We start from the raw sequence: 25880 nt of genomic DNA, 5'->3' as shown, positions 1-25880 counted from the left end.
TGAAAGCATGTTGAGATGACAAACACTCTTGTCAATATGACGCTCTTAGTCTCTAAACTACGCAAACAAGTCTCCGAATCGCTGTTTATACCCTGCACCACATGTGGTGCAAAAAAAGTCCACTGTACCAAATTTTAACTATCCATGCCTATTTTTGGCTCCTAGCTTATATAACGATTTTTACGAAAATCTTTGTTTTTTAAGGCAGAAAAATTTAAGTTTCAATATCGTAGGAAAGTTGATCAATAGTAGTAATTCGATATAAAAATTAACTGTACAAAATTTGGACCACATACTACTTTTGAATCCTACTCTAGAAAACAGCAATTCGATATAAAATCGACTGTGCTGAATTTTAAACATGTACCGCAATTTTTGAAATCTTGGGCAGAGGTCTAATTTTTAATATACAGCTCCATAATAGTAAGCTCACATAAAAACAGAGTATAATTTTTGTATTCTGTGGCAAAAATAAGAACTGTCTCTATGACAAGGCTGTATGGGTCTAGCGTAATATAGCGTATATAATATTTCTCATGTTTTCTTCATAAAAGTTTTATCGACATTTTTCTCATATCATAGAGTCATTTCGACAATCATTCTTAATTTACAATTAACAAATATAACTCAATAACTGCGAATCATTCTGAAGATTGAGCTCATGTTGATTCCGCATTCCACTATTAGACACAAAACTTCAAATATTTTCAGAAAACCATTTTTACAAGCTTCTTGAATTCTTGATTTATTTTCCTTCCCGTTTTATGCAACGAGTATATTCAGGCAATTGAAAGCAAAGTTTGTAGGAGGTGACTTTAATCCCGGGGACTTATAGCAGGGATTTAGACTACTAAATTGAAGAGGAAGGGTGCTTTACAAATACATTCGCAATGACAGCTATTTTGTTCTGCCCATATACAAGACAAAATTCCTGACTTGCTGAATTTCATCTTACCCTGGCATTTCCGCTAATATACTTCGCATTTATGACAGTGATGGCCCTAGTTCTAATCACTCTCTCCTGATTATCAATTTCAACAGGACTCTTCAATATCTCGCCGTTAAATTTATATATATATGTATATTTATGTAGATATGTATGAATATCATCCATCGTAAAACTGATATTAGAAACTTTAGAAACCGTCTCGATGACAATTTACACCTTAATCTGAATTTGCAAAGCCGTTCTAAAATTGACGATATGGTAGAAGATATCACAAGTCTTATTCACCTGGCTGGTTTCAATTTACTCCCTGAATAAGGCAAATCATCACTAGCAAGAGTAGATTAAGAGAACAGTAACAAAACAGTACGATTCCTCTAGATAAAACAATTTAAATAAAGCTACAAAGGATCTGCGCAACGGAAAATTTAACATTTTCGAAATTCAGAAATTTTTGAGTCAACATTAATTCAAGTAAACATTACTTATGGAGAGCCAAATATCTTAAACGACGGACCAGACGAATTAATCCTTCAAGAGACAGATCTGGAAATTGATGCAGAAACGGTATGGGGAAAGTGGAAAATTTTGCTTACTACCTTAAATGAACCTTGCAGCCTGATAAGTTTTATGGGACTTCAAACACAGAAGAAGTTTTGGGATTTCTGGAGGGCCCGTGTCCTGCGGATTGGTCTAGCAGACATGTAGCAGTTGTTGAATTCAATGTAGAGGTGAGCAAACTAAACGTTAAGATATCCCGTACGATTGCATAAATGGAATACGTATTAAATCTTCACTTGAAAGGCTCTTATCTTTTTTACATTCATTTTTATACCAATCACTGAAGGATGTGGGGTACATACATTTTATCAAAACGTTTCAATGCCCATAAGAAAGCTTTAGAGACTCCACAAAACATATATATTCTTGATCGGCATCAAATTCTGAATCGACTTAGACCTGTCCGTTTGTCCATCTGCATTGTCTGTTGTGAACTGCTTTAGATTCTGTTGGCACGATGGACTCTTTTCGCAGTACGTGAGAACGTTCTCACATTGCGAATTCGTAATGAAACATCCGTTAATTAATTATAGTTTAAATTAAGAATTTAAATAAAAGACATTTATTATACAATAACTTTAAAACAGTCGAATGGGCGATGTTTTGTTTAAACTATTATTAGAAAATAATTTGAATATGAACGCCAGTAATATGTAAAAGTGCACATTACGTTCTTAATAGTTTAAATTAAAGTCCTATTCGGAAAGGTAACTATTAAACAAACGTTCTTTATGATCGAAAATACAATGAATGGTATATGGTTAATATTTTTTTATTAGGAACGTTAAATTAAAAGAAAAATTGTGTTCACTGCCCCACTCGTCGCACAGTTCTATTTTGACTTTGCTCCGTTTGGGACTCAGAAGGACACATTGGTTTTTCGCAGATGGATATTTAGCTGGAATTTACATTTGGACAATAAATACATTTTGATTTGATATATTTCGTTGCTTTAGCCTCTGGAACAGAAAAAGAAAACAGTTAGAAGAAGAAAACATGCATGTATGTCAGGCTTGAAACGTGTTCTAAATATCCAGTATCTTATGAGGACGAAAAAAAATTAAGCCCACTAACAGAGATATCATAATGTGTATGAAAGAATGGAATAATTTTACTACTCTTAGTGAACGGAATATATAATACATCAAACATCAATTCGCGGAACTCAGTAAAAGAATATTTTCGCTTTTGCGAATTCCGACAATATTCATTGACATGCTTCAAAAGTTATACCAATAGTCCAACACTTCGATAGTTTCGACAACTTTTTATTAGAAAGATGTATCTTTCATATACCCGTTTTATCCAAATCTTGTTCCTGGATTATCTCTTTGAGACTTGCAACGCGATAGGCTCTACGAGGCGGTTGAATCCGTGCCATTTTGCTTTTGTAACTGCTGACTTGTTAGTGGAAAATAGCTCTCACGAATTTCGATATCTTCAAGATATAATAGTCCTTACAATTTAATTTTTCGATTATCGAGAATAATTTCCAGGATTTTTTTACGCTTTGTAAAGTGGTCGCTTCCGTTGGGCGTCCACTGCGTTCATGATCGTCATGACCGGAATGACTTGGATAGAACTGAAGAAACCGATAAAGAGTTATCATTGCACTTTTAATATAAATTCTGAGTTTAAACGATATTTTTTGTACCTATTTATGAATAATAGACTTTTGAGATTTTTGGATGGCTCAATTTTCTTTATATTACCCCTAGGATGAGATAAGTTCGACAAATAACACATTTCATCTCGCCCCAAAAAATTATTCTTGTATCGCAATTTTCGTTTCTGTTTTCTTTGGTTTTTTTAGTTTTTGTTTTTATTAAAGCATGTTTTTTCACAAGTTGATTTAATTATATATTTTCAGTACCCGTATCCTACTCGTGCATAAAATTTCAGAATCCAATAATTCATTCAAAGGCACCAGTTTCTCTTCAAACACTCTCACATTCGCCTAGCTTTGTGCTTTCTTCTCTAGTAGCCCCCCTGTGTAGTATGAAACCATTGCAATTTACAACAACCAAGCTCAGCACACAACCTTACGTTCCCACTTCAACGAGTCGCTTTCAATCAAAAACGCCATTTCAATTTGACCTGCCCATGGTGCAGCCCAACATTACAAGTCTAAGGCCTAATGTCAGTGATCATTTAGCTTACAATAATAATACCAACAACAACACAATACCGAAGAATAATACAACAAATATTAACAATGGCAATGCTAACAGAAACATTGACAACGCGGCTAGCAATGTGCGAAATCTAAATAATGGCAAAAGAAAAAGATCCTGGTCTAGAGCAGTTTTCAGTAACCTTCAAAGAAAAGGTTTGGAAATACAATTTCAGCAGCAAAAATACATTACAAAACCAGATCGACGCAAATTGGCGGCTCGTTTAAACCTAACGGATGCGCAAGTAAAGATTTATTACATTAAGTTAAATACGACCCCAATAATTTTAAAAATAATCGCGTTTAATTTGCAGGTCAAAGTGTGGTTTCAAAATCGTCGGATGAAGTGGCGGCATACTCGTGAAAATCTGAAAAGTGGACAAGAAAAACAACCTATTAGTACCACTATGCCTTCCGATGGACATCAAGTATCTCATATGCGTAGTGATGATAATGATTTACCAGGTTATTCGACTGATGGATCCTCTAGCCTAGAGATGAGCGAAAACGAAAATGAAAGCGATGAAATTGACGTTGTAGAATAAAAAATTAACTGATTTTATTACATTATGTATTATTGTTATTTATATTTAAAAAGATTTAACTTTTCATAATTTAAATAATAAGTAATTAATAGCAATGTAAAATTCAAGACAACAAAACTAGCTGTGTTTTATTTAAAATCTTCAAATAAAAATAAGATAAGTTTGTCTATTGTTACTTTTTTTCAGAGCGTTGGTTGATGTCAAAAGATGAAGCGAACGTAAGCGAACAGTGTTAGCACTCGTAGATTGGCCTAATCAGCGATTATGTTTAAAAATTCCGATACTGCTCAGGTAATTTGCGAGTGTTCGTCAACAACAACGTCGTAACTTAGCAAATAGTGTAGTATTCATGCGGTTTGCGAACACCTAACTTCTCTAGAAAAACATTAAATGTCCACTTTCAGAACTGTTTCTTTAAAATAAAATGGGTAGAGTGGACATAAGTCACATCGATGCAAATTGCAATGACGAAAATTAGATACCACATGAGGATGATTTATTAATGGTGATCTCATACCAAGGAGAAAGGCACGTTAATGGTTAATATTTAGCAGGATTATATGGATTAGCTAGATTCTTCAGAAACTTTACCGTCGTTCTTGACTCTAACAGAATTAGATATAGTATCATTTTTAGGAGCAAAACGCTTTTCGTGGGTTATAACTTTATCCAAAATTTTTGAGTTTTTTTGCGTAAGAAAGCTTTTCTTAATAAACTCAAGTCTTATGTGTTTCTCATAAATTGACTACATCAAGCAAGCCCAGTCTTTATTATTTCAATCTCTAAAAAAAACCCTTTTTTGAAATTATTCATTATCTCATTATCTTTCAATGTAAGTCGAATGGTCTTTCTTCTTTTACTTTAAGGCTTCCATATTTTCTCGATTGCTTTGTATTGAACACCTTCACTCTCTGTTTGACTCTCTGTTTGACTTATAAGCGTCCAATTTTTTGTTCGTTTTCAGGGTATATAACATACTTAATGACATATGAAACGAAGAAAACATCTTATTAGTCGGATCTGTTAAACAAGTTTTTAAAGGAGTGAATACGACAGCATCACATAAAAGTCTAATACATATAACAGGTAATTTATTTAGTAACTATAATTCTCAATTAAGAAAAGTTACACATTAATAGTTCTTTAGCTTTTTTGTCATTCGGTTTGTTCCAGCCATTCAGTATGAATCGAAATGCAATTTGGAAAAGCGGAAGACTACGCTTAAAATGCCGGAAACTTTTCTATTTAGCGTCTTTTAAATTCGTCTATTTTGCAATTTTCCGTTATTTTCGACTATTTTTTTATCCCGCGTGATCGCGCTGGTTCACATGATGCAAGAGTTGTCAAGAATACCGTATTGGAGCTCGAATTAGAAGTTCTACCACATTCAGTGTAGTCGCCAGACATAGCGCTGATTACCGCTGGTGCGGATCGATGGAACATGGTTTGGTTTGAAATGCTGAAGAAGCGCGAAAATGGTTCGATGATGGTTCGATCGCTGCCAAATCAATATCGTTTTTCTAACGCGGTCCATGCTGACAGCAATATAGGAAAAATTTTAGAAGATGATGGAAAATCATTTGGTTAATATATATATTGTCCCAATTTTTCTCAATAAATACCTATTGTTGCAAATGTATATTCTGCGAGAAGTTCAAATTCCAAAGTTTGTCCAAGATATATCAGGATTAAAAATAATAAAAGTTTTCCGAGCCTACAGCGATCTGTAGGACTTTTTCTTATGATCGTAATTAGTTAAAAAGCAAAAGCCCCAGTAGTAGCGATATACACGAGCTAAGCGATCGGCATTTTTTTGGATATGGAGTTTACATGGACTAGGCCAAAGAAGGCCACATGAGTGAGAAATCGTAACCATTTTTAGTTATATGCAGTAAGAACAGCTAGTATGACTTAAGTCAACCGATTAGCAACTGATCACTTTCGTATGGATTTTGGGATAAGGGCAGCCACTCATAAGCCTGTAGAGTAATTCGGGTGTAAGGCAGATATCTTATTAGCGAATATTACAAAATATTTCTGACGCTTTCTCCCATCGAGAAACTAGAAACACTGTTGCCAACCGAGCCGTCTATCCTATCCTATACATGAAAATAGTTGTTATAATAGAAATAGAACTTTTCCTGACAAAGCGCTCTTGTAGATGATTTATCGGTACTTCTTTTCGAGGCAGATGTTGGCAGCATATTAGTTGGCAGAATATTTAAGGTCATTTTAGGCTTTTTATTACTGAAAGGTTTTGTAACCTTGACAGAAGTCAATTCCCTGGGCATCGAACCTACGGCGAAACGGAAACATTAAAGCTATGTGAAAACAGTCTCTCTGGGTGCATGAATTTAACAATTTCGGTCATGCAGAGACGCATTCTTAGCAAACGAAAATTGCTAAATTAGAAACCATACATTACATATCTTTCTTGGAATCACGCTCATATCTCAATCTGACTTGGATAATTCGATTACTTGGTGCTAATCAAAATAGATGAAATTGAATCTAAAAAAAATGCAAGAAGCGTTTTCAAGGAGGAATTCCTTCATTACTGAGTATTTGACTGATTCACAAAAATTAGAAATCATAGATTTTTACGGATCTATCTGATAGAAGGTTTGTTAAATAACGAGCTACGTTTTAATAAGCTGTGGTCCAAAAAATTTAACGATCCTTACATACCAAAAAATTATACTATTGAGCATAATATTGAGCATGCCTCTGTTGTATGGTCTTTTTCTTATAGGTGCTATGTAGGTTCAATGGAATCCGTTTAAAAGCAATAACTGCCATTTGCCGCTGGGAATTTGCGTTGAAACCCGCTGGTTCCTTTGCCTCCTTATGAAAATTGGTTGCATTTATTAGCCAAACCACCACTTCAGAAATGTAGATGTTTGATGTTTCCTCTTTAATTTAGTTAATAAGTGGCATTATCGATTCGCCGACGTAAAACGAAGGCAATACAAATATAGTTACGAGTTTTTTAACCCCAATTCTTCTTGAGTTCTTTAAATGCTGTCATATCAACTCTCCTTAAGCTCTTATGTTGGATGGGAACCAAAAATAAGCCTACATGTTCCAAACTCGGCAGGTTTAATTTTTACGTCATATTATTATTATGAACGAGTCTTCATTAAGAAATGCTAAAAATTCAAAACTAGGCCTTTTTACCGTACAAAAGTTTTGTTGGTATGGAAACGGTTATATACCTTCAAACAACTACTCAAACTCTTAATTTACGACATCCGTCGCCCGTGTTTAGACACGGCTTCAGACTCACCAACCCCATCGATTACAGCGAGCTTAGAGAATGGTCTATGGAGCAAACTTGCTCTTCTCTCCATTGCGAATTGATCGTGATAACATCTTAGGATACGATTTTTCATTTATTTTTTGCAACTTGTAGCACAAAGCTTATAATTTTTCAGGTGCCAGCATAGCTATATTAGTTCTTCATAGTTATTTCAGTAGTGCGAGCTTGTTATAATATTTGCACAAAAACAAAATGATCAAAGATTAACGTCGTTAGACTCAAAATTTTTCTTATTTGTTCTGTAGGCTGTTTGCTAATGCTAAATACCTTTTAAAATTTGTTACCTGAAAAAGAAAAATTTCCACGCATCCCTCGCATGTTTCTTTTAATGGCTCTGATTCCTCGGATGATTTCGAAATCTCAAATCTGTTTGCTGAATACTTTCGACGAAACTTGTCGACAGCTAGTTCCGACTTATCGGTAAACTGCACATACTCATTCTTATGGCTCTCGAACAGATGTAATATAAGTTTATTTTTTATTTGTTTTATTATATTTATGCTAAGTATTAATATTAATTAATATAGGATATACTTTAAGAATAAATTGAACTCGACTGCCAATTTGTTTTGGTTGAGTTTCATGTATAAGTAGAATAAATAAATCAATAAAAAAGAGTTAGATAATAGTTTTTTCAATATTTATTTTATTTTCAATGCTATGTACACCATTAACGATGCCCTACTGATGAGGTAATGACGTTGAGTTTGCTTGCGGCTGTGGCCAGTTATTCCAGTAACATTGATGACTCTAAGTCTATCGTAGCCGATCGCAGGTCAGTTTAAACTGAGTGGTCATGTTTCACTTGCTAGTAGGTAATGGACCATCTGGTTGTCATTTCTGCGCACAAAGCACTATTCATTTCTGGGTTTGCATGGACCATAACGGGGAATATGGTATTAAAGTACATAAGGACAAAATTTGCCCGACGCTGAGTTGAAGAAAGTCGGAATTTTTAAGTTTAATCACGATCAGCCTAGAGAAATATCCCTGTGCCAAATTCTAGCTCGCCTTTCTGCGCTGAGGGCGCCCTCGTTAAAGAATTTTCTATACACAAAAAGTAAAACTCTGCCTATAAGACGTGACCCTTCAGAGGAGGTTTCATGAAACTAACTGATAAGCCTACTGTCCTTTACCAGAATGTCCGTGGTCTCAACACGAAACTTAATAACTTGCCAGGCTCTCAAGATTTTCAAGATTTAAGAAGGAAAAGGGTGTACAACAATGGTGCGGATGTGTTCCTTCCTGATCCTTATGACGTTTTCCGGGTCTGCCAATGTGGAATTTATCTGTGTTAAAACTAAAGATATCTCCCCATTTCTCCCGTCGCAGTCAGATATTTATATTTATACAGAGCACGTACTCTTGATTAAACTTGTGTTATCTCGTTTCAAACAATTATATTAGTGTTGGGAGACTTACCACATGCTACATGGAGTCCCAACGACGATATTGGCTATTTTACATCTACTTCTTTTCCTCCTTTGTAGGCTCGAAACAAAAGTCTATGGGTTCTCCGCCGGTCATGCGTTATGAGAATTCAGAAACGTCAGATTAATGATACTTTTGAGTCCGGATAAACAAATGCCATAACACTGCATTTATATACACACATGTACAAGCTTTAATACCGTGAATCATTTGACCGAACCTTTTTCTTACTTCGATATAGTCATGCTGATAATTGTAAAGATCACATCTTTGCTTTGTCGACTTCACGGAGATGATTAGAATCTCTGTCCACCTTTTAGTTTAGCTAAGGTTTAAATAACTCTAACATGTTGAATTACAGCTGGTCCAATATGCGATATGATGTTTATAAAACCGATGTACGTTGACAATTAAGGTATTTTAATTGGTTTTTTTCGTAGTGATGAATGGTTTTATTTTCAGCTTCATTTTCTTCATAGCCTGTTGCTAAGGCAAAGCTGCTGTCTTCGCTAAACAGTAGTTGAATTTTTTCCCATTCCGCTCTTTCTAGCCCATTCCTCTCTTTTTGGCGTAGGTGATTTTCTAACCAACTCATCAAATAAAGCTGAATTATTTAACCCTCGGGCAGTATCGGTGGTTGCTAAGAAAGCTGTTAGATTCGACACCATTGCGCTAAATTCAACAGCATTCGACATCTACCGTATTTATATTGGAGGATCTTTTTTAACTTCATTGTTTTAGCTTCAGACCAACATTTGAGGCTGTCGGTAAAACGTAGCTTATACCTAAGTTATGTTATCTGAATTTCTTTATTTATCCACACGAAACTCAACTAAAATGAACCAACGGCCGAATTCAGAGTCTTAGAAGTAAATCCTACACTAATCATTATTGAAACTAATGCAAAGTACGTAAGGAAAAGAAAAAAAAAAACAAATAAATAATCAAATAATAATTCATGTATAAGTAAATAAGAAAGAAAAAACAGCATGTACACAGCTGGTGCAGGGATAAACCCACAACCAGTACAGATCCACGTTAGGGACGAACCCATTAAGCTGTTGCAAATATACAGAAGCTTGGCAACCGATAACAGTAAACAACACCAGTTAACTTTGGAATTATAGCGACTTGTTAAGATTGCAAGTTAGTTTAGAAAAATAGCGCGCATTAAGCATAGCTGTTTTGAGAGACTTTAAAGAGTCCGACATTGAGATTAAGTCATAGACATCACTTAGATTTCTGACTAAACGACAACTCTGAACGGATTAAACAATTCGTAATAATATTTACATTGACTAAGTTTAATGAAAATGAAGTGCCTAGAGAAGCGATTAAGGACACTAAAGTTTCTCTCAGCAAAACGTGCGCGCAAATCGATAGTACCGTTAACTATTTTAATTAAAAAGGAAAAACCAAGAATAAATCTACTTTTCTCAAGTGATGGTAAGAATAACAGAAGCAACCTACTTTCATGAGGAAGCAGACAGACAAGGACGTCTAACGGTTCCCCAAATTCCTAAGGGAGAACAGGAAAATTTTTTTTTGAACGGATTCAACTAAATGTACATAACACCTATAGGAAAGAGATCACACAACAGAGGCATGCGCAAGTACAAGTATCGGTGTAACTTATGTATAGCCATTTTGTAGTGTAAAGATGCTTAAGCTCTTCGGGCCACCTCTTAATGGAAACTATTGTTCAATCAATGTGCGAATACTCAATGTGCAAATTAAAACATAATTTTCAGACAAATAGAACCCCTAAATCGATAAGCGGCTCCATGTTTTCCAATAAAATATTCAGTTATGAATGACTTCTTTCTTGAGAAAGAGAGCTTCTTGCATTTTTTTGGATTTAATATCACAAAATTTGACAATACGTAACCAAGATATTTAAATGAATTTGAAGTTGACACGATTGCGATTCCAAAGAGAAGGAGGAAAACAGTTTAACGTAGTCAGCATACATTAATATATGGTTGAATTTAATCACCGAGGAAATACCATTAATGTATAAATTAAATGAAAGGGGTCTCAGAGGCTGTCTTGACGGCAGTGAAATTCTTCCCAGGTGATGAAGTTAAACAGAATTCTGAATGAGCTGTTATCAAAATAAGAGCTTATTCATTTCACTAATTACAAAGGGAAGCCAGAGGCCTAGAGTATGAAATTTATTAAGTTATGATTATTTAAGTCAAGCGCTTTACTAAAATCACTATACACGTGTGAGAGCCACTATAAAAAGCTTCGAAAACATGACAAGTAAACTCTAGGAGATTCATGGCAATATGTCTTCCTTTCCGAAAGCCCTGCTAAAATGGTGAAATACAATATTTGATAGCAAAAGCTAAAGGCTGGATAACAACTAGCTCAAATAATTTAGGTAGGACATTCAACTACACGATACCTAAGTAGCTCTCAATGTGACCTCTGTTTCTAGTGAAGTGGGCAAAGAAACCAATTCCAGCACAAACACCTGATTTCAAGGAGTGATTAAAAATCATAGAAAGAGCAACATATAGCTCGACAGAGCATGATTTAAATGTACATAGTGGAATCCCATCAAGTCCAGGCATAGAACTATATTTTAGAGACCTCAAACCATGTAAAACGTCACTTTCTAAAATGACCAAATTAGAAATCAAGACCGAGTTAGTTATTGCATACGGATTAAATCGGAGTTAACAATTGAATAAATTCGTCGGTATTTAAGATTTCAACATGACCGGAAGACTATGAGTCATTGAAAGAAACCTTCGAGGGATATGTCGAGATTTTTCTTTTGGAGTTGACAAACTTATAAAAATATTTAGGACTAATAAGCAGGATAAAAGGATGTTATCAAATGAAATTATAAAATGACATAAATTTTTTGAAAAGTTCGTTTTTCCTATCTTTATAATACCTAGTTCTCTTGTTGAACCATGGCGAGCACTTCCTTTGAAGGCAAGGTTGCTTGATCGGAACGGATGCAGAAATAGCTAGGTTTAACATACTATAAAACGAAAAAATCGAGGATATGGGTCCTCAGGTAAACTAAACGGTGATCAGCGATTTGCAACTATCTCCGGGAATTTGGCAAAGCAAAGATCTAGCAATCTGACATTACACTGCACGGTTGTGTTGAAATAAACTACAATCAAAGTATTCATTGAAAAACGCAACAGCGCTATCAGATGTTGAAGTTGTATCGTTGAAGTGCGGACCATACAACCGAAATTATCGCTATAACTCTAAGTGATTTGAGCCGTCAAGAAGACATAATTCATACTAGGAACGATAGGATTCACAGATAGAGAATTTTGAATTTGTGAGAAAAAAGGGGGAAGGATATCACTTGTATGTGCGAAGTGCCAAGCATGTTGACTAGCGGACACATCAGAACAACCAAGGTGAGGGGCGGATTTGTTATTTTTATTAATATGCTTTGGAGATATACACAGAGTAGCTTGAGCAACACCACCGTGAAGAGATACACTTGCCACTTCAGCACAGCTGAAACGAGAAAGGCTTACAAGGGTTAGGTTAACAACACAACGCTAACATTCTTCGTAGGCAAAAATGGAAAGCTCTAATGAATTGACGAATGAGATTTAGGTGCAGACGGAGGCGAAATACTGCACCCTACACTACGAGTTGATCTCTTACATGCCGCGGGAGAAGGTGAGTGCTTTAGATAGCGACACTCATCCAACATTTTTTTGATTTATTCAAACTTTTCACAGAATGTCACAAGATTTTTACTTAATTCAGAAAACCCATTCTATGTTTCCGTGAAAAGCCTGTAAAGATCAACATCTCGCTTCCTACAGTCGGAACATGATTATCGCAATCTTTTGAAAGGATCTAGGAGTGCATCTGTAGTACCGCCACTGATACCTTCGCACTTCGCATGACAAAACGCTCGCAAAGTCAACAAGTAATGAATCGGCCTGTTTTAATACGACGTGATGTATATAAACACCCCAGAACACTAACAGAAAGCAACAAACAAAATAGAGTTTGTGAAAAAAGAAAAAAAAAAGTTTATTACGTATTCAAAAACGATATTTTAAATTAAACGCATACTTAACACTATTTAAAACAAGAGCAAACCGAGGGAAAACTGTAAACGCCGTCAATCATGGTAGACGTTTGGAAGTAACAACACGCAAAAAACAAGAAAGAAATTTTTTGATGAAAACAAATGCTTATCGCAAAAACCAAAATGAATATCGAAACAAAAAGTTCAATATAATTGAATAAATTTTAACACTTTTATAATTAATTAGGCTTTAAAAGCGTATAAAGCAACAAAGCATTATAATAAAAAATAAATTGCAAAATTTTTACATACGAAGTAAAGCAGTATGACAACAGCGCGGGTGCAGAGTTGCCAAACTTCGTTGCTTGTTTGCAAACGTAAAACCTAATGAGGCTTTTTTACTTTATCCTTTATTCTTTAGTATTCCAATTTTAGATTTTTCCACTTCATTGACATTTAATTCATCACGTTTTTTACCTGACGACATCATTTTTCTGTTCATCTTCCTAACGAAGATGGAAAAAGTTAACGAAGACACAGCAAAAGGATAATAAAAGACGTTGCTGCGGCAGCAACTTAAGTGAGCATAACGATAGGTGATAAGAACACTCCTAACAAATCAAAAATCTGTGACGAAAGGCGTTAATAATGATGAAGGGAGAAGAGCTATCTGGCTTTAGTAGGTTTCTTTATCTGAAAATTAAATTTACAAATTAATTATATCAAAAAAACCACTTCTTATCTTTTCAGTGCTTCTACCGCCAATGAGCTAACGTAACGTAATATATTTATACATACAATAAAGCGGCAAAGTGTAGAGCGAAGTTGTGTAGAGTACCTGATGGCCCAAACGCAATGTTCTTACTTGCTTTAAATTGGTTTGTAAGTTATAATTATAGCTTCTTTTCCGCTTTTACTAACAATCCAACCATATCGTAGTATAACATCAGGTCGGCATTGTTCGATGCTTTTCTGTTGCAATAACAAACTTCTACAATATAAGTCCTATTGGCTTACTCGACTATATAAAATAGAAAGGAAACTCTTGGAAGGCATTTCTTTTTAGCGATTAGCCATAACTAGTGGTGTTTTGTACAAAAAAAAAATTAGTTATAACAATAAACCGCTTGTAGGCTAAGTATGGAGGAAAATGAGTAGCCAATTGTTTTTTTCCTTATTTTAAAGAAAAAAGGAAATCTCTTTTTGTCAATCGAGGGAAGTGCTGATTTGAGACTGCAGTCATTAGCCAATTTTTTTTTTTTGAATTTAAAAGAAAAAAGAAAAAAAATTGTGAGGAAAAGCTTGGAAGAATTCCTTATTTTTTTTTTTTTTTTTTTTGAAAAAGAATAAATTTGACCTTCACGTTTTACAAGATTATTAAAACTGAAGCGAGTGCATTAAATTAATATCGGATTAAAACTGCAATTAACAATTTTGAAAACATAGTGCAACGAATTAGGAATGTAACGAAATTAATCGTTGAACATGTAATGTATTTAAAGAATTCATAAGTAAAGAAGTTCAGAGTGGTTATATTTCTGTAAAAATTGCTTCGAGTTTCGTTCAAACATTTTTCCTGATTAAAATCTATGCTATAACCGACGATAAGGCGTATATATACAAACGGTTTATGAGATTGAGATATGCATGCATATCATTTGAGCCCTTTCTTACAATCAAATCGACATTGAAAAAGCGAAAATGTTATAGTTAAAGCTGGCGATGGATGAGCCTTTAAATCAGCTTCGAATGGTGTATGTTCAACTTTTTTCGCCTCCTTCTTCCCGTTTTATTATTACGAAAACCGTCAAATTGTTCTTCTTCTTCTTACTATACCTGCTTTGATAATTTCACGTTTGCAAAAGCATCGTAGTTCCGTAACCCGTGATGAGGGTTTAAAATCTTAGCAACGCAGTGGTGATATTTATTTAGCAATACATCTTGAACAGATTGTTGTTGTGAATTGTTTAATTCCTTTATTAAAAAAAGTTTTGAAAAAAGGTTTATTTAATTAAAAAACATGAATTTTTAAACGGCGAGTTTTTAAATAGGTGAGTTAAATGTTATTATTAATTAAATTAGTTATTTTGTCAATAACTTAATTAGTATTAATTTATAATTCATATTATTTAACATAATCATCAATTAGATGTTTTGTCAAATACTTAATTACTCCTCATTTATTATTCGTATTATTTATTTTAATTATTAAAATGTTTCCTAACCAATTTGCTTTGAATGATACTGGATGGCGAAGTAAGTTTACTCATTGCACTACACTTTCACTTAGATCACATCAAAATTATAAAAATTCTGTAGGGCAATGTTATCTAGTCACATTTCGTTAAGCGTCCTTTAAGTATGCTACAAGTGTACAATAAATGGCAAGATAAACTCCGATCCAAAACTTTACCAAACATTCCACGATTTCCTACAATATTATGACGAAAGTAGCAGCATGTACATTAAGTGCGTTAAGTACAGCCTATTACCGGTTACGCGAATTTCTTAAACTCAAACGTGTGGTCGCCTTGGCTTCAAAAAATCTATTCAAAGGAAAGCAAGTAAGGAACCTATATATGGTCGTGATCGAATCTTTCATACCCATCACTGTTATACTAAAACAGATAAAAAAATAAAAGAACATAATTTTCACGCTGTACAATATGGAATGGGAGCGGCCGATTTTTCATATTTTCGTGCAAGTGCTACAGCAACGCCCACAGAATATGCGTTCCAACTTTTTATCCCTTTTGAAAAACAGAGGTATTCTTAATTTACATTGCGCTGTGGGCTTGTCCTTCGACCCATTGGTGCCGTTTTCAAGTAATTCCAACTCTGCGAGCAACAACTTCCAACGTTTCTGTCAAATTTGAAACCGATAGCTTCAATTTCGCAGCCAGGAGAATGTTTAAAACCGACATTACACAGACGCACACAGACGAAGACCGGGCATGTTTAAATCGATCCAGAGTTTGATGCTCGTCAAGATTACATGCATGACGTGGGGTCTCTAATGCTTTTTTTAGGCGCTGTGTTAAAAAAAATGTATTAAATGTATTATTTCTTAACACCATAATCACCAAATTACTACACATGACCAACAATTTGAAAGCTAACAGTTGTTTATATACCTTTTTCTCGGACTTTACCAAAAAATATTAAAAGAATATGGTGTTGAAATATAATAAAATAAATTTGCAAAACAACTTCTTCTATTAAAAGAACCACTCTTGCATATAATGTTTACATGATGTACATCAATGTTCAAAAAGTCTTAATATCTGCTGAAGGTCATACATTGCTACACTCTTTTAGGTTCATTTGCCGAAAAAAATTCACCTTTTTTGAGTTGCGCTAAAAGGCGGACAGGCGAACAGACAGAAACGGGTCTTTAACTGAAAGTTCCAATTATACTTATCAAATTTTTTTCAGATATATATTAATAAATATTATGAACGTAAGCCTCTAGGCTCTTGTATATGACGTTAAATGACTTAAACATCAGTGATGAACTAAATTGTTATAAATCTTTTATGGTTAAGACGATACGAGTTGGAAAAGCCTGGGAGCGCGGTATATATAGGCTGCACACGGCGTAGGATAGTTTTGAAAATTATGGAGGACAGTGGGGAATCTACATAATCTCAAATGAGTTGAGCATGCGTGAGAAAATATGTCCCAGAGGCGTAATCAAAACATAGAGTGGTTGGAAAATTACAATCAGACAAATTATAATGCATGAATATACATATAGTGCAGTAAGGGTGTAAGAGAACATATTTTTCTACCTCTCATTTTTTACTCTCTTTATTAGTTTACTTTCCTAGATTCACAAAATTTACTACAACAAATAATTAGACAGAAAATATACGTTGGCGTGAACGTACTTCGCGTAGAAATTCTAGACGCGTATTAACGGTATAGAGTTTCGAATAAAGAAGAATAAGCATTGCGACATATTTTCTGGGTAGGGCCGGCGAAATTCTTAAAACCTTTTTGCAACTTAAAAGCGAACAACAAAATGTGAGAAGTGAGTTCCTATACAAAGTATTTCAAACTTTAAAGATTTTGAAAAACCTCAATAAATAAAGAACTCAAATAAAAGCAACATGAAGTTCTCTGAAATAAATATGACTAAATGAAATTATTAACAATCTCCATGAAAACTTTTATGTATATCGAAAGTAGTACGAACATATAAAATGCTATCGCACCATACATAAGGGTGGAGGGCGTCTTTATATCTGTTTCTTCATCATTTATTTTATTAATTATTTTTTATTTATTCGCACTATGCCTCACTGCTTATTGTGTCCTTTAATACTTTTCAGTTAAATGAAACTTCGTGAGAATCATTAAACTCATTTCTCGCTAAATTTAATCGTCGATAATTTAATTCTTTCACCGAACACTTGCACCTTCTCCTATTCCAATATCATGGAAAACGATACCTTAAATTCGGACTCTTTTCATCAGCCTGTAGCTGTGTTACCACCAAAAAGTGAGCGTCAAGAAGCATTGGCTTTAAAAAAAGCTTTAGAATGGGAACTGGGTTTGGATTCCCGTGATTTACGGTCGCATGCCTGGTATCATGGGCCTCTGTCACGTCATCGTGCTGAAGAAATTGTATTACGAGAGGGAGATTTCCTGATACGAGATTGTACGTCACAACCAGATAACTATGTACTAACTTGCCGTACGAAAACGGCTGTCTTGCATTTCGTTATCAATAAGGTGAGTCTTCAAACTAAAATAAAGTAAGAGATAGCTCTGGCAATTAAAACATTACATTTACACAACAGGCAATACTGCTGTCTTAATTTTGCATTAATCCCGATTAAGTAATACTATGCTTACCAATCTTGATCGTGCTGAATATTAATAGTTCCTTGCAAATATTCTGATAATTTTTTGTTGAATATTTGCTATCATTTTCTAAAATTTTTTTCCATCTTTCTGGCCAAATGGGGACATTCATTTACCTTAAAGGTCCTTGAGAACTTGAACTCTCCAATAGGCGTCCTTGAGAGTTTGAGCTTTCCAAGCGTTCAGTAAGTCTTACAATTCACTGTCTTCGAAATTTTTTGACGTCCAAGCCGTTCTTTGTCGTTGACATCAAAATCGTAACTTTTAAACTGTTGAAACCAAAACCGACAATTGTGATATGATGGGGCAGCATCGTCATAAGTTTCCAAAATGGATAGATTGAGAAGTAATTAATGTCGAAAATGCAATTTTGAGCTTTCCATGATTAGCGTCTGTACACACTGAACAACTCGATAATAGTAAATAGAAAAATATTAGTTTATGTAGAAAAAGGTCAAACTCATTGAATTTAACAGTTGTGTACATTGATATTTCCTCTCTACCATTTTCTCCAATAGATGTTTCTGATCAAACTTCACACAAGCACCTAACATAAACTTCGCATAAAATTTCAGTTAGATAATTTTCTAGAGTTGTAATGCTAACGTCACCTGCTAATGGGATTGCAATCCTCAGACTCATTTAAGAAATTGCCCCAGATTTTCCCCAGATGTGTCAGTTTCGCTTGTTTACGCGCCCAAACAGATAAAAATAAGTCTTACTTGTGAATATTCAGCAAAAATTAATATACAAAGAACGTACCGAAAAATCATCTAGTTTTTGGTTGTAAAATATTATCACAATGACAATTGGGCCCTAATTTCCAAGCACTGTGCAATAAAATTAATAACTTCTCGTTTCATTTATTACTAGATATTAGTTCAACCAGAGACTGTTTACGAAAGAATGCAGTATCAATTCGAGGAAGATGCCTTCGACGCTATACCCGATCTTATAACATTCTACGTGGGTTCTGGTAAAAAATTTATCACGTAATTATTTATATTGATCAATTTTATTAGGCAAACGGTTTTTGCTCTACTCGCAGGTAAACCAATTTCTTTAGCGTCAGGGGCCCGTATACAATACCCATGTAATCGCACATATCCATTATCTTTTTATGGTCACAAGATTATGGACAATCAACTGCACACACAAATGTTAGCGGGTTTGCGTGGTCCTAGCCCAATTAGTTCTCCTCTGTGTAATAATGTGGGATTTCGTTTTGCCGGAATAATAGGTTCTCCACTGGAGCAGCATCAGCAATCACTGCAAATATGCAATGGCCAATCGATGGACAAATCTGCAAAAAATTCCATGTCATCACCGCCAGCTGGTAAATTAAATCCAGCGCCATGCTTGCCATCAAAAAAACAACGCTCTCAAAGCTTGACCCCAGCTCAAGCTATAGCTGCATCAAACATTAAGAACGTTGATATGGGCAAGAGCGAAGGTGTTTTTAAAAATCAAGGGAATACTGACCACGGGGGCGTGGTCATAGTAAGCGGTTCGCTGACTAACATTAATGTCAGCTACGGTAATGGATATCGTGCTGATTCTCGTCGGTTTAGTCAATGCGACAGAGGCGATGCTATTTGCAGCTCACCCAATGAAAGTCGATTACACGTTCATTTGGAGAAATTACATTTACACGGAAAAATACCCACCAACGGTTTCCAAACGATAGCCAGATGTACAGCCACCGGTGATCTAATTGATCATCATTCCAAATTTACCACCCATTCGTTACCACGTCCGACTTCAAATGCTTTTCGTAATAGTCTGAATCGTAAAACAAGCTTGGGACGTGATTTCTCTCTGGATTGCCAAAATAGTATGTTTTCCACACTAGAATTTAATCAAATACCAGAACTGCCGGAAAAACCTCCCAGTCCACCACCTAAACCAAATCGTAACAGCGTTACTGTAGCCAGTTTACCACGACGTGAAAAGGAACAAGCAACATTGGAACAACAATACGCTTTACACAGAGCTGGTCTAGTAGGCATATATCAACTTAGTGGTTCAGATTCGGGTAATGGATCCGGAGATTCTATGCTTGGAGACATAAATGAGTTCATTGTACATCGCGGTGTAGTGATAAAAAATCCACGCTATATGAGCAATTCTGCTTCATCAATAACTTTAAAAAGTTTGACCGAATTTGATGCGATTGCGGCTGAGGAACAATTATTTACTTTGGAAATTCCCGAATTTAAAGCGGTTCGTTTCCGTTTAACTAACTGCTTACGCTTTTTTGCTATACGTTCGAGGTTTCTTGTAGGTCTCCAAATTTGATGTGGAAAACTTTAGCACACTTCTACTACCATCTGTAGAAAATAAACCTTTAGATGGTGATGCCCTCAACACTTTTAAAATTATGTTACTAGAAACTGGACCGAAAATGTTAGCAGAGCATTTAACACGTATAGATATCGGCTTATTGATTGAAGAACCTTCCTTTGATGTAGAAACTGAACATAACATTGATGGTCACATATCCAATTATTGTGGTTTGGAAATGTTAACATTACCGCAAGGTAAAACATTTCGTAATGATTTAATAGAACGTACCCAGTGCATAAAACTAGTGGTAGCCGTCACTATACTAACTTGTCAAACCGATCATGATCGCGCAGAACTACTAAGTAAATGGATTCAAATCGCTGTAGAAACTAAAACAGCTTTGGGTAATTTGTTTGGTTTTTCAAACATCATGTTGGGGGTGTGCATGCCGCAGGTTTGGGCCTTATTCTCAGGAATGTCTTCCATCGATATAAAATTTGTTTTAATTTTCCAGATACAAAAACTGGATTCTGCCTGGCACTTGCTACGCCAAAAATATACAAATGATGCTTTTATGTTTGAAGCAAAATTACGTCCCACCCTGATAAGTATGAACGAATGCTCCAATCCACAGGCGCCGAATACTACTGTGCCCCATGTCCTTCTATATGTGTTATTAAAAGATAGATCTGTTATGGACATACTTAATCTAAGTAACACAAAAGAAAAATCATCCCTATACAATACGTGTATTACATCGTGGGAAAGTAAAGCTGATGATTTTGGAATGTTTATAAATTATCAACACTTAGATTCATCTCGGAGTTTTCTTAACAATTTAAAATTATATCGTAAAAATTCGAAGATCATATTGGAGGAATCCTCTTCTAGAATGGATGAATTGTTGAGTGATGCCTTTCGGTGAGAAGAATTAACTATAAATTCTCGAAAATGAAAATATTTCAAATATTGATACTACTTCTTCATTTTAGAACTGAGTTCCATATAAAATTTCTATGGGGAAGCAAAGGTGCTACTGCTTCTGTCAATGATCGCCATACAAAACTCGAAAAGGTGTTAGCATTAATGACTAACAAATTTTGTAATACCGCTAAAGATACTCTCTCAACAGCCCCAACCATTAGAACAACAAGCTAAATTTCACAAAAATAGTTCGGAGTGACTTTGTCTAGACATTGCAAACGTCAAGTAAGAAGACTTTAAAAGTAATGCAATGATAATATAAAATTATTATCCTTCATCAATAACTAGCCTACGATATTTTTCGCTTATACACAGATATGTACACAACCTGAATGTAAAAAACTATATATATGGCTTGAAGGCAATCTTGAGTATCTAAAAAAATTATTTGAAAATCATACGCTTTTCTAAATTTTTGTATGTAAAATTGTATTGGAATTTTTGTTCGTCTTCATGCAAAATTTTAAATCGTTATCCGTTGTCTGCAAGATGTAGAAGACAAGTTTTTAAAATTTTATATTCAGTTCCGAGATGATATTAAACGATCTTCATCCTTGATTGGCGATTAAACCAAAACATGTGTCAAAAGTTGCTGGTTTCTATTGCTATTTTTAACCTATTGAAACTACCAGGGGGGCAAAGGAATAAACACATAATATAAACAAATATCTCATTAGTAGCAGATTTGTGTGTGGATTGACCATAATATTACCGTTTCGACGACTCCGCGGAAGCATTAAAAGAAGGAAGACGGAAAGCTTTAGTTGATTATCTCTCAAGAGCCAGAAAGTACAGTTACTTTTCCGGTTATAAATGCCTCTGTAACCGAATTGCAACGACTTTTCTCCCGAAATTACACTTAAAGCTCTCTCACTTCCGTGCTTCAACCGATATCAGCTAGGGATAGTAAGTAAAAATAGCTTGCTGCTTATTCTGACTGTGCACAAATCAAGCATCCCTTATCTACGAATATCACACAAGCATATATATGCCATTTTCAAACTTTCTATATCAACATTTGTGAGTGCGAGCAGTCTGACAAGAGACGTCAGTCTCTCCAGAAATTTTCTGCTGACGTGGATTTTATAGGATATCTGTAGAAAGTCTCATATTTTCATGACGAGCATAAAAAATAATTTTTTGAATTCAAATACACGTTTGAATATGGCTTTGGCAAAATTCTGCGTGTTTTCAATCTACCAGACGAACTAAATAAGCCAACAAATCGCACAAAAATATATCGCATAAAAACCAAAGGCACACAAACATGTTTAATGTTATATGCATATTCCATATATGAATTATCAATAATGTTCACAAAAATAGCCATTTATCGAATACTTCGTTTCTTTCTAACAACTTGCTTCAAAATGTATTAAAAGAAACCAACAAAGCTTTGCATAAGTTGTTACAGTTGTATATTAAACGATAAAATTATAATGTATCATGTTTACCTCGCCATCGTTGCATGTCGATTGCGCTGAGAAGAAGAGAACAACAATATTATTAACGCCCACAATGTTATTAGACATTCTAACGATAGAGATAACATTGGGCAGTCCCAGTTGAAAGCATATATAAATATGAATTGAACAGATAAAATAAATACGTGAGATTTTGCCAAAAATTACAACTATTTTCAACCAAAATGTCGAATATTACGTCCGTGTTCCAACGATTGAAGCTTAAATAATCGATGTAGAACGAGTGCAAGCTCTTGGAAGCTATTAAAATTATAAATAACTGCAGTTTAAAAAGATTCGTTATTGACATCATTCGTCGATTTATATTATAATTGTTTAACATATGAAATTTTTACTAATTATAAATCGTATACATATCGTTTTAAGATCTTTAGTTCTTCTTTCTGTTGCTATTCAATTTAAAGCGGTATTAACGCGTATACAACACATTAATACCTAAAATATCTTCAAATTTCTAAAGAATAACTAAAAATTTTTAGAATATAACTGCCCTAATTTTGTACACGTGCCGAAAAATACAACGATTCTGACTTAACACTAATTTAGTTTAAATTTATCTTGTTTAGTGTCAATTTTATTAACTAATCTTTGTAACACAGCTAGCTATTTTTTCTCTCCTTCTTTCCATATTGGCCCCTTTTTCTTTTTGTGCAATGGCAAGGGAATGCGCAAGGCTATGTTTGAACGGTTTTCTGTTACTGTGTGGGCTTTATATAAATAAATTTTTAAAATAACAAATTTGTAAGAGAACCTACTACACATTTGCACATAGTTTATGCGAAATCAAAAAAGGGAGAGAGAAATCTTTAGATATCAGACAATATAAAATTAATCAAAGGTATTTAAATAGTAAAAAATGTTACAATTTAATAGCAACGCCGAAGTATTTGTGATTAAATCGGATTATTAAAAGCTAAACAACCACAAAAACGGAAATATAAGCAATCTCAATAAAATAAATTAACGAAAACTTAGTTTCGCAGTTTTTCTTTACGTTTTCCTCAAAAAGTGAACAAATGCAAATAAACTGGACAAGACAGGTCAAACGTGATGGTAGCAGCTAATGCATCTAATGGATTTATTCTAGGTCTGGTTTACGCAGATTGTTTATAACTCATATTGTAACGTAAACTTGACTTGTGACTTTACTTTTCTTATTGAACTCTTTTGAAAATTAAGTTCCTACCGCTGAATTGTGGTTTTTAGGATAGCATAGGTTTTATTTACCATCGTTAGGAAATCGAAATACGAGGCTTTAATTCTCGCTCTGGCTTTATCCGTTCGAATATTATAATTCAATTCTCATGAGTGGGTCTTCTCGACTAAACGTGCCTCTGCAAATATTGTACTTATATACCCTTTTGTATACAAGTCACAAAGCAGCGAGGTGATATGGGGTTGTGGGTTAGCTTTCTCTTTCGTATTCAGCTGTCTAGCAAAAGCAAATAAAACAGAAGCGAAAATTAAATTTTTCTTAAGTAATTACCCCCAAAGTATGAAAAAAATCAATCAAAACAATATTAGCAATGTAATATATGATCTGCCGCAAGTTAACCATTGCTGCTTTAGCGTTCAACACGTTTCTATCTTTTAATGCAATAATTAAGCACACACAATAATCTAGTCAGTCAGGTACCATAAGTTATTAAGTGAGTTAAATGTGAACACTGCCGGTAACTAGAACAGGGTTACTTTACCAGTTCTCACTACGAATGATGGGCTAACGATTGCCAACGCTGTTCGGAATAGTAAGCAACTAGTCGCGCAGCCCACGTAAGAAACGGTAAATTAACTATAAGGGCGCTAACACAACGAAGCCTGATTGCCTTTTTCTGGTAATTAAGTCCAAAGTGATAACGAGAACCCGCATTCCTTATTGCTTAAGATGAAAAAAATAGGGAAATCGATGCAAAAGAAAGTTTTTCAAGTTAATAAGAACCGAATGCACGAAACAAAAAGGAGAGGATAGGCTGAGAAAAGAAGTGGTGTAACAATGACAATATTAAATTCACGGGTCTATCTATATCCAAACAAAACAAAAAAAAATGAATAAATGAAGAAAAAACAACACATTTTTGTATAGATGAATCCAAAAATCGTTCATACGAAGATCACGATTTTATTTATAAGGCATAAACTCAAAAGTTTGATATTACCAGTTGGAAACATAACAGAGAAGAATATGCAATTCCAATGAAATGGGTCCCACGTAGAATGCCATTTTATATATAGCAGTAACATAATTTAATCATCCAGTCAAAGTTGGATACTTCGGTGTAACGGATTAATATTATTTTAGCCAAAAGGTCGGAAGGTCGAAGGTTGTGACGTATCAATGAACGTGCGATTGTAAAACTAGGTAACTCGGAAATAACCTGGAAAAGGGATTCCTTCTTTATCCAACAAACACTTGACAAACGCTTGTACTCAAGAAATACATGCGCAAAGAAACCTTTTTGGAGAGAAACGGCTTACGAAACTTAATTAAAACATGTGCTGACCATATGCGCCATTCTATACCCTGACTTATCTATGGTCTCCTTGTGCACACGATTGTGCGTGATTGCAACACCAGTTGACCGCAATAGTCACTAACTAAAATGAACAAGTGCGATTGATTTGCTTGGAATAGTCAAGTAAAACGAAGATGTCTTTATTGAATACTAAATTTTTGGTTTCTTATTATACCCACCACTTTACCCACCATTTTGTTTGTCTTCCATAAGGTATCCAAACATTGCATAACACCCAAAAGGAAGCTTCAGAGACCATAAAAAGTATATATGTTCTTGACCAGCGTAAAATTTTTAGTTGCATTAGCCATAGCTGTCCGTCTGTATGTATGTGTTTTTGGTACTCTCCACATTGTAAAAATGAAGATTACGGCTTCAAAGTAGAAATATTGGAAGTTTCTGCACGCGGAGTGGTATTGAAAATGCAAATGAAAATCGGTCAGAGCGGAAGCGCGCAATGGAATGTAAACTGAACGAAACTCCTTTTTTAACAAAAGTTTTTGGATGTTTGCTCGTTACTCAGAAATTATAAAGTGCAAAAATGGAAAATAACCACCATGCCTGCACACAGTTACAAGTGTATAAATTTTGCTTTTTTAACTTTTTTAACTTTTTATGCTTATTTATCATAAGGTAAACAAGACCGAATGCTTAAAGCTATTCGTTTAAGTGAAGGTATATTATCTGCTTAAAAGTGGGTTGATTTTGAAATGAATATGGTAGACACCGCGACCATTTTCTT

General features: G+C 34.6%; 2 protein-coding genes across 3 annotated transcripts in view; both read left to right on the top strand.

Annotated features, from left to right (window-relative positions):
* Nucleotides 1–4225, top strand: part of LOC119642339 (homeobox protein H2.0) — a 30518-nt gene extending 26293 nt beyond the window's left edge. Inside the window, exons 2-3 of the mRNA XM_038041470.1 lie at nt 3378–3925; nt 3995–4225. Of these exons, the coding sequence (XP_037897398.1) occupies nt 3378–3925; nt 3995–4225 (779 nt within the window). The remainder of the gene's footprint in view (nt 1–3377; nt 3926–3994) is intronic.
* Nucleotides 4226–16935: 12710 nt separating this feature from the next.
* Nucleotides 16936–23599, top strand: LOC119642399 (breast cancer anti-estrogen resistance protein 3 homolog). Of its 2 annotated transcripts, XM_038041557.1 has the most exons (7): nt 16936–17035; nt 17337–17739; nt 18745–18847; nt 18920–20094; nt 20156–20611; nt 20672–21078; nt 21150–23599. In XM_038041557.1, the coding sequence occupies exons 2-7, from the start codon at nt 17443–17445 to the stop codon at nt 21313–21315; spliced, it is 2604 nt and encodes an 867-aa protein (XP_037897485.1). In that variant the 5' UTR covers nt 16936–17035; nt 17337–17442; the 3' UTR covers nt 21316–23599. The 2 variants fall into 2 exon arrangements, with proteins under 2 accessions (XP_037897485.1, XP_037897487.1); XM_038041559.1 differs by lacking the exons at nt 16936–17035; nt 17337–17739 and adding an exon at nt 18637–18654.
* The last annotated feature ends 2281 nt before the right edge of the window (nt 23600–25880 follow it).

The sequence above is a fragment of the Glossina fuscipes genome, unplaced genomic scaffold, assembly GCF_014805625.2.
Source record: "Glossina fuscipes isolate IAEA_lab_2018 unplaced genomic scaffold, Yale_Gfus_2 222, whole genome shotgun sequence".
Taxonomy (NCBI): domain Eukaryota; kingdom Metazoa; phylum Arthropoda; class Insecta; order Diptera; family Glossinidae; genus Glossina; species Glossina fuscipes.
The sequence above is the reverse complement of the archived record's forward strand: the minus strand, read 5'-3'. Positions and strand labels throughout refer to the sequence as shown.